The sequence below is a fragment of the Chiloscyllium plagiosum genome, unplaced genomic scaffold (genome assembly GCF_037043375.1).
Source record: "Chiloscyllium plagiosum isolate Xiang-an unplaced genomic scaffold, Cpla_swu_hap1 HiC_scaffold_47, whole genome shotgun sequence".
NCBI lineage: Eukaryota > Metazoa > Chordata > Chondrichthyes > Orectolobiformes > Hemiscylliidae > Chiloscyllium > Chiloscyllium plagiosum.
The window spans coordinates 134,545-150,828 of NW_028270185.1; the positions used below are offsets into that span (position 1 = coordinate 134,545).

The following is a 16,284-nucleotide window of genomic DNA, read 5'->3' on the forward strand; positions in this document are numbered from 1 at the left end:
TCTCTAACTTATGTAAGCTGCCTTCCTTCTTTTGATGAGAAGCTCCTCTATTCTTGTCATCCAAGGCTCCCTAATCTTACCCCTTCTTACCTGTCTCAGAGGAGCAAATTTGTGCATCACTCGCAACAATTGCTCCTTAAACAGTCTCCACATGTCTGCTGTGCCCTTTCTGTGGAACAAATGCTCCCAATCTGTACTTCCCATCTCCTATCTGATAACGTCATAATTTCCTTTTCCCCAATTAAATATCTTCCCTCAGTAACTGCTCCTTTCCCTCTCCAAGGCTTTGGTAAATGTGAGCTGAAAATGTGTTGCTGGAAAAGCGCAGCAGGTCGGGCAGCATCCAAGGAACAGGAGAATCGACGTTTCGAGCATAAGCCCTTCTTCAGAAATATTTAATATCGAGTTCAACTATTCCACGAACCAGGTCTCAGTTATAGACACAATATACTACCACGTGGAAATCAGCACTTGCAACTCACCAACCATATCAACCACATTCCATGCATTCACATACATACAGTGTAAACCTGAACTGAAGAAGGGCTTATGCCCGAAACTTCGATTCTCCTGTTCCTTGGATGCTGCCTGACCTGCTGCGCTTTTCCAGCATCACATTTTCAGCTCTGATCTCCAGCATCTGCAGCCCTCACTTTCTCCTCTATGGTAAATGTGAGGCAATTGTAGTCACTGTCACCAAAGTGTTCTCCCACCGTGAGATCTGACACCTATTCTGCCTTATTAGATTAGATTAGATTAGATTAGATTACTTTACAGTGTGGAAACAGGCCCTTCGGTCCAACAAGTTTCACACCGACCCGCCGAAGCGTAACCCACCCATACCCCTACATTTACCCCTTACCTAACACTACGGGCAATTTAGCATGGCCAATTCACCTGACCTGCACATCTTTGGACTGTGGGAGGAAACCGGAGCACCCGGAGGAAACCCACGCAGACACGGGGAGAACGTGCAAACTCCACACAGTCAGTCGCCTGAGACGGGAATTGAACCCGGGTCTCTGGCGCTGCGAGGCAGCAGTGCTAACCACTGTGCCACCCACAATATTGACTGGAACCTCCTTAGTGCAGATAGTTTGGATGGAGCTGTTTTTGTCAGGTGTTATTGCCGAACACCAAATCCAAAGTGGCCTTTCCCTTTGTCGGCCTGTCTACATATTGAGTAAGGAAACCCTCCTGAACACACCTGACAAAAACAACTCCATCCAAACTATCTGCACTAAGGAGGTTCCAGTCAATATTGGGAAAGTTGAAGTCACCCATAACAACAACCCTGCTACATCTGCATTTTTCCAAAATCCGCCGGCCTATGAGATCTTCAATCTCTCTACTGCTATTAGGGGGCCTGTAGAAAACCCCCAATGAGGTGACTGCTCACTTGCTGTTCCTAACTTCCATCCATACTGACTCAGTAGACAAACCTTCCTTGACAACCTTCATTTCTGTAGCTGTGACGCAGTCTCTCTGCTCTCTCCACGCTCTCTCCACATGTTCTAAACCCTGGAACAACTAGCAACCATTCTGCCCCTGTGAAATTCACGTCTCTTATGGCCACAGCATCATAGTCCCAAGTACTGATCCATGCTCTGAGTTCAACACTCTTATTTCTGACACTCCTTGCGTTAAAGCAGACACACTTTAGGTCAGGAGCTGAGCGGCCTAGAAGGAACCTAAATTGGGCGTCACTGAGCAGATTATTGCTGAACAGGTGCTGCTTGATAACGCTATTGATGACATCTTCCATCTCTTATGATTGAGAGTAAAACTGGAGCAATGATTAGCTGGGTTGAATTTGACCTGATTTTTGTGTACACGACACACCTGAGCAAATTTCCATATTATCTGGTAGATGTCAGTGTTGGGGCAGTATTGGAGCAGCTTTGGGAGCAGTGATTTTGCAGGTTCTGGAACGTACATCTTCACCATTATTTCCAGAATATTGTCCGGGCTCATAGACTTTGCAATATCCAGAGCCTCCAACTGTTCCTCAATGTCATCTGAATTGAATTGGCTGAACACTGGCATCTGTGATGCTGGAGACCTCTGGAGGAGGCTGAAGATGGGTGTAAAGTTTTCACCCTTGTCTTTTGTACTGATGTGGCAGACTATCCTGTTATATATTGTCAGGGTCTGAAGGAGAGAAAGTTAACTTTCAATCTACAATCGCAAAAAGTTGTTTATACTTTATAGTTTATTTTCGTAGAGAAGTGGTACAGAATCAAGGACTTCAGATTCTTGCTCTCAGGATGGACTTGTCCAGGGCATATGGGCTGCATCTAAGTAGAGCCCAGACTGCGTTCCTTTCGTGATGTTTTGCTTGTGTTGTTGTGGAAAATTTATACTACTTTTGGCAGGTGTGTGGAAATCCGAGATAACATCAGAGAACCAGCAAGCTGCACAAAATGCAAGCGAGCTCGATCAGACAAAGATTAAGAATTTAAAGTTAATGGGTGGAGTCAGTGAAAGTGATTAAAATCTAAGTTCGGGTTTGCACTGTATGTATGTGAATGCATGGAATGTGGTAGATATGGTTGGTGAGTTGCAAGTGCTGATTTCCACGTGGAAGTATATTGTGTCTATAACTGAGACCTGGTTCGTGGAATAGTTGTGCGTTCAGAAATATTTAATACCTAGTTCAATGTTCTGTTCAGGAAATATGGAGATAAAATGGGAAAATGAATGAAGATATTGAATCAGTCGGGCACTTCTGTGGTGAAGGTAAACATTATCTGAGCTTGAGACAGAATTGATTTGACTAAAACTAAGGAACAAAAAAGTTGCAGTTGCTTTACTTGGTGTTGTCTATAGGCCACCCACTAGTGGAACCAGACAGAAAAACAAACTTTTCAGGAAATTATTGAAGAAGTGCAAGAACTATTGATCAGTTACAGAGGCCAGTTTTAATTCTGAGTATAGATTGGAATATGGAGTAGTGTAAGAATGAAATGAACAAGGTTCCTAGAATGTGTTCAGGAGAATTCTCTAAAGAAATATGTTTCCAGTCCAAAGCTAGACCTGGATCTTTGGATCAAAATGGGCCAAATAAATGTCCCTCTGAATGTCAGTGGGAGAACTTTTGGGAGCAGTGTTGATTGTGATTAAATCTACAGTGACTATAAAAAAGGATATTGAGCAGTCTTGAGTGACAATTATAAACTGAGAGAATGCCAACTCCAATTGGGTACATATGGATCTGGGAAAAATGCATTTCAGCTAAAGGTTTGTGGGAAAAATAACAGCTGAACAGTGAGCTCCCTCCAAAGATATTCCCTCAAAGGTAGGCAAATAGGTAATGAGCTCCTGGATGACAAAAGACCTGCACTTTTAGAGAGAATTTTAAAAAGATGATCATGACTGATATAGAAAATGCAGTAGAGCACCAGGCTGAATATTGAAGGTTCAGCTCATGGGGCTTTGCCAGTCAGTGGATGTGTGGGCGAGTCATGTTTGTGAGAACAGGAAACCAGCAAAGTGCAGGCTTTACACGTTTCCCTCATTGCTCTGCTCTGGTACTTGGAGATCGCAACACTCTGCAGTTCACCCAATCAGAAAGTCATTGGCGTGCAGAATGCTACAAATCTTCTCAAAACTCGCTAACTGAGCGTCTTGATATAAAATAAAACCAAAATACTGCAGATGTTGGAGATCTGAAATTAAAACATTAAGCAATGGCGAAACCCAGCAGCATATGTAGAGAAAGGAACAGAGTTGATATTTCAAGTTCAATGTTTGTCTATGGTCATTGTTGTTCAAAGCCAATTCAATTTTGCTGGAATTTACATATGAAGGTCCTTGCAGTCCCCTGTTTTTCTCAGAATCTTTGAATTTGTAAACTTTTAAGAGCACCCATTATGTTGTCCCAACAATTAGTTGAATTCAAAATGGTTCCTTTATGATTTCTTTATGTAGCGATAACACATACACCTCTATGTTTTGTAGCCAACTGGACTTAACCTCACTGGCGTTTAGAAGAATTGGAGAGAGTCCCATTCCAGATTTCTGGTTGGACCAAGTGGATTCAGGATTGAGGGGTTTTTCCTGGTTGAGGAGGGGGGATGTAGGGCTACAATATGGAATTATACTTTCAGGAAACAGGGTTCTTTGGGACTGGTATGGGGAGAAATGCATTCACTGAGGCTGGTGTACCCGTGGAATTCTCCACCACAAGGCTGTGGAAGTGAAGTCACTGAATATATTTAGGAAATAAACTAGATTTCTGGAGGGTGAAGGCATCAAAGGAAATATTGGCCTTTGGTATTGAGAGGATCAACCACAACCACAACCATAACCAATGGTACAAGTGCTATGAGCCAAATGGTCTATACCTATGTCTCTATGAAGCGAATCAATTGGGATAGCCAGTGGACTACTGGAAGACATATAATTTTCATGGTTCTGCACCCATTTTAAGAAAGGTTAGCCTTCTATATGAAAATATCTGATAATGACAAGTTGCAAGAGTGCAGTTAACCACTGCAATCCCAGGCCTGTGTCAGAGTGTATCTGATACAGAGAATGTGTGTGTGAGAGAGAGCGAGAGATGGATATTGTGACTGACTTTTTCTGGTTTCCTTGAATATCTTTAGGTTCAGTTCCTCAAGACAGACTCTCACTTGGATTCCAGATTCCTTTTTTTCAAGGTAAGATACTCTCACTGGTTAAGTTTCCAGTTTTCCAGAGAAACCACATTCCCAAGGCAGGGCTTTCTGATTGGGGATTTATTTCCACTTATTTCCATGCTTTGCCCTATCCAGATTTCCTGAAACAAATCTCACCCAGGATGCTTTGTGAATTAGCTTTGCTGTGAATGAGGAGTGGACACTGGGTGCGGGGCATATCAAACCTGACTCTGTGTTATTGATCTGATACTGTTTGTTCTGTTTCAGTTTGTTGAGTGGAAGAATTTCGACGTTAAAGGATGAAACTGGAGCAGTGAGTAAAATCCACAGCCCATTTCAATAAGAAATCAAAGCTTGATTCAGTAGATATTAATTCTGAATCCAGAATTGAATGCTGACCCAGAATAGGCTGACTCTCTGCCCAGCACTCACCAGTATCTCTCTCTCTCTCTCTCCCTCTGTTTATTTTAGATCTTTATTGATCGAGATCCTACTGTCTTCACATATATTTTGAATTTTCTCCGCACAAAAGAGTTGGATGCCAGGTACATCGACAGCGCATGCCAAAGGATCTGTTTGCAGGAAGAGCACCTTGTTCATTCACCTTGATCATTTTCAGGAGTGTTTGGCAATGACACAGTGATAGAGTGTACCTGTCTGCTTTACAGAAACAACTAACTAACTGCCTCTTGAAATAATAATTCTGAGAGAAACTTTAAAATTTCACTCCAAGCCATTATTGGTTCTTAGTCTGCCCAAGAGATTGGGAAAAGCATGAAGCTGCCTCTTAGTGCCAGGGACCAAGATTGCAGCCTTGGACAAATGTCTGTGTGGAGGTTGCATGTTCTCGTGTGTCTCTTTCGGGTTTCGTCCCATAGTCCAAAGAAGTGCAGGTTTGGTGCATTGGCCATGATTAATGTGGGGTTATGGGTAAAGGATAGGCACTGGGTCTGGTTGTGATGCTCTCTGGAGGTTCGGTGCCGACTAAATGGCCAAAAGGCCTCTGTGCACTGTAGGTATTCTACGATTCTATGATATTGGTGCTATTGTACGCTTGACCCCAGGACCAGCTGGCCTTAGACATAACTAGAGGGAGGTGGCTGGTCAGCTCATTAACCTTGTCTTGATGAGCCACTAAATTGACTGACTAGGCCCAAAGCAGAGAAAAGCAAAACCCTTCAGCCCCTGTCTGTCTGCTCAGGGAGTGGATTGTGCACCTAGTTCAGAGAACGCTTTCCTTTGTATCTAACCTGGGCTGTACCTGTCCTGGGAGGAATGAGGGAAGAAGGAAAGCATGTTCTCCCTTCCTGAAGTGACTGGCATCACCTCAGTAACGTCCCTGCCCTCTATCGGCCTCTAGTATTGTGGAGTTGAGGAAGTGATCATTGTCAAGAGAGGAAAAGCTGTTATTTGGCACTGATGGCGATTTATTTAATATTAAATCACTTCAATAGCTGTGTGGAATTCTCTGGGATCTAATTGATTTTTGGTTTTCTCAGGGATGTGAACATTGCAACACTCCGGCATGAGGCAGAATTTTATGGAATTGCTCCACTGGGTGAGTGAGGTGGGGGGGGGAGGGGAGAGAGAGTCTGTGCAGTGGGGGGATGGGGAGGAACAGGAGGGTCTGTGCAGTGGGGGGATGGGGAGGAACAGGAGGGGCTGTGCAGTGGGGGGATGGGGAGGAACAGGAGGGGCTGTGCAGTGGGGGGATGGGGAGGAACAGGAGGGGCTGTGCAGTGGGGGGATGGGGAGGAACAGGAGGGGCTGTGCAGTGGGGGGATGGGGAGGAACAGGAGGGGCTGTGCAGTGGGGGGATGGGGAGGAACAGGAGGGGCTGTGCAGTGGGAGGATGGGGAGGAACAGGAGGGGCTGTGCAGTGGGGGGATGGGGAGGAACAGGAGGGGCTGTGCAGTGGGGGGATGGGGAGGAACAGGAGGGGCTGTGCAGTGGGGGGATGGGGAGGAACAGGAGGGGCTGTGCAGTGGGTGCGATGGGGCTGCGTGGTTGAAGTCAGGGAGGGGGCAGGTCTGTGCAAGGGGAGTGGGGGGAAGGATTGTGGAACGGGAGTGAGGTGGAGAGGGAGGGGCTGTGCAGTGGAGGGTGGGGGTTGAGGGAGGCAGGGAGAGGAGCAGTGCGGTTGGGGTGATAACTGGCATGCTTTCCTTCACGTGTCGTCCAGAATCTCCAAACCGATTCAGCCATCTCCTTCATTCTGACATGTTCCTAAATGTCATCACCACCTCTTCAAGGCCCCTTTCCAATAGCCTTAATCCACTGTGTCCTCACCCAGCTCCTTGATGTCCCATCCAGTGATTGCCGTGTCACTCTGCATTCCAGTGCAGCTTGCCCACATCCAGCATGTGCACAGCAAGATCTCACAAACAGTACTACCATAAGGATCTAATTAATTGTTTATTTTTATGATTAGGTTGAGGATAAGTATTGGCTAGCCCTCTGAAGAGGAGCAGAGTTCTCCCCAAGGGGGGACGGTTTAAATTAGAGTGGTAGTGGTCTGGGAACCAGATCAAGTGGAGGGATTGTGGAGAAGGTAAATATTTAGTACCAGTAAATCATGAGGGAAGGACAGGCAGAGACAGGTAAATGAACACAGTTTTACAAATGGGCTGAAATGTATTTATTTCAATGCAAGGAGCATTACAAGTAAGGCAGATGAGCTTAGAGCCTGGATCAGTATGTGGGATTATGTTGTGACCATTAGAAATTTGAGAAGGGGACAGAACAGGTTGCCTAACATTCCAGGGTTTTGTTGTTTTAGATGAGACAGAGAGGAAGGTAGAAGAAGTGGTGAAATTGCATTACTAATCAAGGAAAATGTTAGATCTGGAGGTCTCATCCATGGAGACAAAAATAAGACTGGTGCAATCAATCTGACAGGATTATACTATAGCCTCCCCAACAGAGACTGAGAAACAAATATGTTGGCAGATTATTGAATGATACAATAAAAGCAACTGTCATAGTGGGTGACTTTAACTTTCCCAATATTGACTGGGACTCCCTTAAAGCAAGAGGCTCAGATGGAGCAGAACTTAAGTGTATCCAAGAGGGTTTCTAACTAATGAGCCTGTGAGGAGACTGACCTTTCAGTGGGGAGAGCATTTTGTGATCGCAACTCCTTAAGTTTTAAGCTAGCTAAGTCAGAACTTTGTGGCAAGGTACAAAATTGGGGGAGGGCAAATTACATCAGTATTAGGCAGAAATTAGGGAGGGTTAATTGGGAGGAGCTGTTATAAGACAAATGAAGTTGTTTAAAGACTCACTGAGCCGAAAATGTGTTGCTGGAAAAGCGCAGCAGGTCAGGCAGCATCCAAGGAGCAGGAGAATCGACGTTTCGGGCATGAGCCCTTCTTCAGGAATGAGGAAAGTCTGTCCAGCAGGCTAAGATAAAAGGTAGGGAGGAGGGAAGCTATTGGAGAGAATTTTTAAGGATAGGATTTATGTGTATTTGGAAAAGAATGGCCTATTAAGGAAAATCAGCATGGCTTTGTGCAGGGCCAATCATGTCTGACCAACTTGATTGTCACCTCAATATTCAAAGGTGATCGGTGAGGGCAGATATGATTGGGGCTTTCATGGGGCTTTTAGATAAACACATGAATATACAAGGAATGAAGGGATATAGACCAAGAGCAGGCAGAACGGATTAGTTTAATTTAGCATCATATTCAGCACAACATTGTGGGCCAAAGGGCCTGTTCCTGTGCAGTACTGTTTTATGTTCCACTTTTCCAGCACTATGCTCTCGACTCGGAGTTCCAGCATCTGAATCCTCGCTTTGTCCTAGCTAATGTACACACACCGTAAGATGACGCCTCTAGCAATGCTGTACTCTATCAGAGCCTTGGATAGAAGGGTAGCAAAGAGGCTGTGTTCTGCATCATGCTCACTGTCCCTGCAATGATTCCCACCACATTCTTCCCCCCCCCCTTCCTCTTCCAAAGGTTGGGCCCGTGGTGGAGCTATCCCGTTCCAAACTGGGCCCCTTATTGAAGTTTCACATTTTCATGTCTTATTTCCTTTCTTCCCAGTTCGCCGACTGGAACTATGCGAGGATTTAGAACGCTCTTCGTGTGGGAACGTCTTGTTCCATGGATACCTACCTCCGCCAGGTCCGTTCATTCATTCATTTTTTCTGCTTGATTTTCCCAACATGCTGATGGCTGAAGAAGTCATTTTCCATTTATTGACAATGGAGTGCCAGAGTGGGGGCAGTGAGCACAGTGGACTAAAGGAACTGAATTGTTTGTATGTCTTGACTTCCCTCCATTGAAGGGTGGTAGGGGCACAATGAGGAACCATCACCACTTCTTGATTCTTATTTTGACATTTTTTTGTCCGCAGTGATCCCAACAATAAGGCAGAATCGACACAGTCTTGCTGGGCCACAGTTTGTGGGGTCACGGCAGGAGGCTGCAGATCGAGTTCCTGTACGAAGGAGCAACACCATGCCACCCAACCTGGGCAATGCTGGAATTCTGGGAAAGCTGCTGGAACAGCGAGGGAACGGTGGGTGCAGGGTCACACACTACGTGAACACTATTTCAGAAGTCTGTCAACAAGTCTCTGCAACTCCTCCTCTGTTCCCAAAATGTTGGTCCTGAGGCCAAGAAGGCCCTTGCTCGATTATGACCTTTGACCTTGGCAGTCGGGACTCTGCTGGAACTGAATTTCATGCCTGAACTATTGGGGTAGAAATAGGGTGTAAGTGTGCAACTCTGTGCCTGGTGATATTGGCTGGGAATGATTGAGAAATGGAGGCTGGGATTTGGAGGAGGGATTCAAAAGCAGCATTGCCATTATCATTGCCACTCGGTTTAAAAGCAGCAAGGGATCCAAGTGGCTGTAATCCCAGAGGTACATGGGCTGCTCGCTTGTTAGAGAAGGTTGACTGTTGTGAGTTTAACCAGAGGCACAAGGCAAAGAAGATGGTCCCTTTACAGTGATCTCAGCTGGTATTGGAATTGGCCCTGTTGGTGTTACTCTGCATCACAGCCACCAAGCCTAATTGATCCCATGAAGCTGTTTGTACTTCAGTCTCAGAGGAATGAATATTATGAAAGTTACCAGACAATACACCTTCTGGTTATTGATTAACTCTCAAGGCTTGTATCACCAGCAAGGTCTGTATTTTGTTGTTGCCTTTGTGAGTGTCTATCTGTAGTCTGTGGTTGTCGACACCCATAGCCCCGACTGAGAGTAAGTTTTGAGCTTGACAAAGTAACAGAAGGAACTGGAGGATGGTATGCAACTGTGAACTGGAGGTTGTGGGGGATGGGCTGCTGTCCTTGTCGAAAAGCATTACATTTGGGTTGGAGCCTTTTGGCCAGGGCTGGTGGTGGTGCTCACTACATCTGGTTAAAATTCTCTCATGCATAGATCTTTTAGAATTGTATTGAACTCGGTGCAGCACAGGGATGGGAGCAGGAGTTCTCCCAGGATGCGCTTAACAATTCCCAAATCACCAGTGGGAGTTGCTTACTGGAATGAATAAAGATGTGATCAGAAGGAATGTTCCAGCTCTGAAACTGGATGCACTCAGCTGGTTATATGGAGCGAGTTCACCCTGGGCACTAAGTGTTTCCTTCCCCTTGGTACAGGTTCGATAGCCAATCCTGGGATGGTGCGGATTGTCCGAGGACATCACAACTGGATTGCAGTGGTCTACACCCAATTTGTGGTGTGTTACAGGTGAGTGTGCAAAACCCAAATTGAGTGTCACTTAGTGTACCTTGTAATTGCCTCAGCTTTCCTCTTTGGCTTCGAATGGCCTTTCAGCCCATTGCGTCAGTACGGTCAAAACTCTGTTAAATTTACTCTAGCCCCACTTTCCAGCAATTGGCCCAAAGCCTTGAATGTTGTGACATTAAGTGTTCATCCAAGTACTTATAAAAAGTTGTAAAGTTTCCATCTTGCCTTCCCTTCCAGATGGTGCATTCCAGATCCCCACACTCCCCTCGATGAGAGGGATTTCCTGACATCCCCTTAAACCTCCTGCCTTCTTTAAAGTGATGCCCCCTTGTTATTTTCCCTTTATCCAGGCGGAACAGTTGCTTCCTGTTCACTCTGTTCATGTCATCTTATAGACCTCTGAGGTTCTGCCTGGTATAAAGAAAACAACACTGTTGGGGGATTCCTTGCTTTTAGGGAAGGTGGAGGAGAGGAAGACCCTACTCTGTGAGGGGCAACCTCTTCTCCATTTCTTTCTCTCCGCCACCCCCCCCCCCCCCAAAAAAAACCCCAGCATAAGGCCTGACTATCTGAGGTCAGGATTTCACAGGCACCCTCTCCTTACTGGCTCCTCATTCTCTTCTGTTTTGTCTCTGTCAGACTGAAGGAGTCATCTGGCTGGCAGCAGGTATTCTCCAGCCCACGATTAGATTGGGTCATTGAACGTGTGGCACTGAATGCCAAGGTCATGGGCGGATCCCTGGGTGACAACGACAAGATGGTGGCTGTGGCCTCATGCAACGAGATTATCCTGTGGGCCATTCATGAAGGTGGCACCGGGAATGAGATTGGTATGATGCTTTCATCCTGAATCACTGCTTCACAAGCAAATGTGACTTGAACCCTGCCTGTCTCTGCCTGCCTGCTGGTCTGCTATTTCAGCTATGACATGCAGTCATTGTGCCAACAACTGGCTCTCAGAAACATCATGGTGCAGAAAAAGCCATTCACACAGTGTGTCTGTCTGACTCTACTGGCTCACTGAGCATTTTAACTTCATGCAAATCTCCTGCCTTTCCCCATATTCCTTCGCATTGTTTCCATTTAAAAACCATCCAATACTTTCTTGAATGCCTCCATTAAACCTGTCTCCACCACGTTTCCAGGTGCTGCATTTCATACCCAAATCTTTCATACCCTACTGTGGAGAAAAGTATTTCCTCGCCTTCCATGTTTCTTTTGCAAAACACTTGAAAAGAGTGCCGTTGTCTTCTCCATTCATTTGCATTCAGCAGCTGCTCTCTCCACACCCCTTGGATATTGAAAGCCTCTGTCAGATCATTTTTTGAGCATTCCCCTCTCCAGGGAAAACACTCCAAACTTCTCCAATTAGTGGTCATAATTGAAGTTTCAAATCCATGGAGGAATTCTCTGTACAGAAGAGGGCTATCTGATATATTCATATCCATCCTACAGCATGACACACAACTGGTCATAATACTCCAGCTGATGTCTAACCAGTGTCTTGTATAAATTCATTATACTCTCCTTGCTGTCATACTCTGTGCCCAATTCATGAAACATAGGGTACTTTTGTTTTATTGACAACACCTTCTGCCTGTCCTGGCACCTTTAACAACTACATGTCCATCCAGGTTTGTCATACACAACATTTAGAGCAGTTCCCTTTATTTTGTCTTGTATTCACTTGTTCTTTGTACCAAAGTACATCATGCATTTCCAAGTGTTACCCAGTGACCAGCAGGATCTTGTTTGGGTGGGCGATTGAGCCACACCCTGCTGCTGATCATTGACAAGCTTCTCCTGTGAGTGCTGTGGTTACTGGGTGAAATGAGATCCCAGTTGGTGTCACTGACTCTCCCTGTTTAAATGTCAACGCTATCAGTAGAAAATTGGGCAGATGCTATGGGTTTCAGACCTGTACCCCAGTGAGAGTCCATGCCAGTGGGTCAGAGCATCATAGAGTCCTGTAGCAGGAGACGGTCCACACCGACCAAAATGTCCATCAACGCTGACCCCATTTCCCTGCACTTGTCCCATATCCTTCCAAACCTTTCCGATCTATGTATTTCTCCAAATGGCTTTTAAATGTTAATGGACCGGCCTCAATCACTTTCGCTGGCAGCACATTCCACACACGTGCCACCCTCTGTGTAAAAAAAAAAAAAAAAGTTGCCCCTCCGGTTCCCTTTTATTCTTTCCCTTCTAACCTTAAGCTGATGCCCTCTCGTCCTTGATTTCCTCAACCCGAGGAAAAAAATTGTGTATTCACCCTATCTGTGCTTCTCGGAACTTATTCATTTGTGTAAGATCCCCCTCGATCTCCTATGCTCTTTTAAAAAAAAAAAGTCCTAGCTTGTCCAACTTTCTCTGCATCACTGACCCTTTGAGTCCTGGCAACATCCTTGTAAATTGTCTCTCTTCTCTTGTGCTCTCCCTCCCGTGCTCTCCCTCCCGTGCTCTCCCTCCCGTGCTCTCCCTCCCGTGCTCTCCCTCCCGTGCTCTCCCTCCCGTGCTCTCCCTCCCGTGCTCTCCCTCCCGTGCTCTCCCTCCCGTGCTCTCCCTCCCGTGCTCTCCCTCCCGTGCTCTCTCTCCATTAACTCGACCCCATACCCTTCCCAATTCCTCTCTTGCAGGAACCTTTAGTCTGGGGGTCCCTGTGGAAGCTCTGTTCTTTGTGGGGAATCAACTGATTGCGACAAGCCACACTGGGAAAGTCGGGGTCTGGAATGCAGTGACCAAACACTGGCAGGTAGTGACTCCATTCCACTCCTCCCTCTTGAGAAATCTGTCTCCCCTTCACTCCTCCTTCCCTCTCACACCTACTTTCTCCCACAGATTCAGGATGTTGTTCCGATAAACAGTTACGACACAGCTGGTTCCTTGTTGATCCTGGGGTGTAATAACGGATCGATTTACTACATCGGTAAGTGACCCATTTTAACGTGACAATGCCCATTTCCTTTTCTGACACAGAGCAGATATTACAGGAGAGATGTCACCATATGTTGGAAGGATTTGAGATTTACAAGGATGTTGCCAGGGAATGGATAGGATTGGACAGGTTGGGATTATTACCTATGGAACATAGGCTCTGGGGAATGTTCAGTTGCGGCAAACAAAGTTCTGATGGCCAGAGACTGATTTCCTTTAGACAGCCCAATAACCAAAGGCACAGATCTAAAGCAATTCTTGAAGGATTAGATTAGATTAGATGGATGCAAAAGAAATTCTCATTGGGACTGGTGAGTCTCTGGAACTCTGCTTGAAAGGCTGACCGGGACAGAAACCCTTAGTCCAAAGATGTGTAAGGTAGGTGGGTTGGCTGTGGGAAAGACAGGATTACAGGGATATGGTCTGGGTGGCTCAGTATGGACTTGATGGACCGAATGTCCTGCTTCCACGTGATAGAATCCCTCTCATATTTAACCAGTTCATGCACAAAGTGCTGAAATCTGTGGGGGCTGCAGACCAAGAGCTGGAAAGTGGGATTGGGTTGGATGGACGTTTTCTATTTGGCTAATAAAGAGACTGTGGGCTGAGTGGTCCCTTGCTGTAAATATTCTGAGAGAATTCAGTGACCGTTCTCCTTCAAGGCTTTGGCTGTCTCATTTTGGACTGATGTTTGTTTTGCAGATGTCCAGAAGTTTCCGCTGCGGATGAAGGATAATGACCTCCTTGTAACAGAGCTTTACTGTGATCCTTATGAAGATGCGATCACAGCTCTCAGTGTCTATCTCACCCCAAAAACCAGTCAGTATTCACTTCATTGCTCTTTGGCTGCTATTGTACAAAGGCTAAATCTTCCATTTTAACTTGAATGGATCACCTTGGCAGATTTATGACTGAAAGGAAGCTGGAAATGTCTGAGCTGCTGACATTTACTCCAATGCCACTTCAATAGTCAAAGAGTCTGTATTTAAAGAGCAGAGCTTCTTTTCATTCCAGATCGCTACCTCCAATAAACCAACTCTTTGCTGTTTCAGGGGTCTGCTGTGTGCAAATGCCTTGTCATATCTTCCCAAATGTGAGATTTCTGGTGATTTTATAATCTGACTGACTATATGTAGATATTACCAGTAAATTGAAGTCTATTTATTCCTCTGCGCTGGATGCTGTAATTGCAGTAAGTCTGATCAGCAGCTGGTGGCAGTATTGACCATTGATCAGAGATGCAGTGCTGCTAAATGAGGGATATTTCACTGTAGACAACAGCAATGAATCACAAGCCAGTCATTTCCTCTTGTTTTGCTGTGATTCTCGGGCATCCTGCCACAACAGACTAAATGATGAGAATGAATTGACTGTCCCTGTGGCACAGGAAGTAATGTCTGAGTTTTTAGCTAGTATTAGTATCTTGTGATTTATTTCCTAATGCCTGTCCCTAATTGCTCCTGAAGTTTGGGGTGAGTTGCCTTCTTGAACTGCTGCAGTCCATGTGCTGTTGATAGACTTTCAATGCTGTAAGGGAGAGAATTCCAGGACTTTGACCCAGTGACAGTGAAGGAATTGTGATATATTTCCAAGTCAGGATGGTGAGTAGCTTGAAGGTAGTGGTGTTCCCATGTATCTCTGCCCTTGTCCTTCTCGATCAGTGGTTATGGGTTTGGAAGGTTCTGTCTAAAGACTTTTGGTGAATTTCTGCAGTTCATCTTATAATGGTACACACTGCTGCTCCTGAGCATCAGTGGAGAGAGAGTGGGTGTTTATATATGTGGTGATAATCAAGTGGGCAGCTTTGTCCTGGATGATGTCTATCTTCTTGAGTGTTGTTGGAGCTGCACCCATCCATGTGAGTGGGGAGTATTCTGTTACACCCTGACTTGTGCTTTGTAGACGAGAGACAGGCTTTGGGGAGTCGGGAGAGGAGTTACTCACTCCCTAGTATCTGACCTACTTTTGGAGCCAGAGTATTTTATAGCTTGTCCAGTTGAGTATCTGGTCCATTGTAACCCCCAAGATGTTTATGGGGGATTCCATTATGATAATGTTGCTGAATGTCAAGCGATAGAGGTTAGATTCTCGCGTTAGAGATGAGCATTGCTGAGCTCTTGTATGGACCAGACCAAACTCCCTCAAAACATATTATGAAGAAAGCCTAGACCCCAACTACTACTTACGTTTAAAGGCAAGTGTAAGGTATTGTATTCTAGATGCAATTCAATTGGTCAGAATAGCAGGCTTGAAGCAAAATACATTTTATTCTTACATTGTAATTAAATTGGTAAGAAAGAATTAGAATAACTTAACAGAATAATAGATAGCTTAACAACTAAATAGCAACTGTTCCAATGTAGTAACATACCATAAACACAGCCTTGCCAAAGGCAAATTCAGTAAAATATATTATCTTGCGTATAATTCTCTAGTCCAGGAAGAAAGTCTTGATGTTCTGTGTGAAAGAGGACTTGAATGTTTTGCTGTAGCGGGAAGAGATTTATAGAGGTTTCCAAACTCCAGCAGCTACTGAAAGTTAAACTAAAATGCTGGTTCTGAGAGAGCTTGAACCCCCACCTAGTCAGGCTGCTTCTATTGTTCCAACTTTGAAAAAACAACCGCAAGGCCCCCCCCAAGCTGTTTCATGGCTTAAAACAGACCACTTGGTGCCTCTGTCTCAACGTCTCTTCATTTCAAAACAAAAACCAAGACAAAATACACCTCTTAAAGCCATACTATTGTCACACCCATCATTGAGAGCAGAAAAATGAATCCGTTATTGGTTACATGATATACCTTCATCATTTTCCATGTTATCAGGTAGATGCTAGTGTTGTAGTAGTAGCAGAACAGCTTGTCTGGGGGTCTGGCATATTCTGGAGCACAAATCCTCACTACTTTTGCTGGAATGTTGCTATTGAATAGAAATTGCTATTAATCATACAGTTTCCAAAGACCATTTAAATGTGAGTACAGTTTAATTATAGCATTTGGT

General features: G+C 45.1%; 1 protein-coding gene across 1 annotated transcript in view; it reads left to right on the forward strand.

Annotated features, from left to right (window-relative positions):
- shkbp1 (SH3KBP1 binding protein 1) overlaps window positions 1-16,284 on the forward strand; it is a 42,609-nt gene that overhangs the window by 10,391 nt on the left and 15,934 nt on the right. The window contains exons 2-12 of the mRNA XM_043684061.2: window positions 4,608-4,661; window positions 4,908-4,953; window positions 5,112-5,185; window positions 6,140-6,198; window positions 8,693-8,773; window positions 9,006-9,170; window positions 10,262-10,352; window positions 10,992-11,182; window positions 12,989-13,104; window positions 13,191-13,278; window positions 13,989-14,105. Of these exons, the coding sequence (XP_043539996.2) occupies window positions 4,608-4,661; window positions 4,908-4,953; window positions 5,112-5,185; window positions 6,140-6,198; window positions 8,693-8,773; window positions 9,006-9,170; window positions 10,262-10,352; window positions 10,992-11,182; window positions 12,989-13,104; window positions 13,191-13,278; window positions 13,989-14,105 (1,082 nt within the window). The remainder of the gene's footprint in view (window positions 1-4,607; window positions 4,662-4,907; window positions 4,954-5,111; window positions 5,186-6,139; window positions 6,199-8,692; window positions 8,774-9,005; window positions 9,171-10,261; window positions 10,353-10,991; window positions 11,183-12,988; window positions 13,105-13,190; window positions 13,279-13,988; window positions 14,106-16,284) is intronic.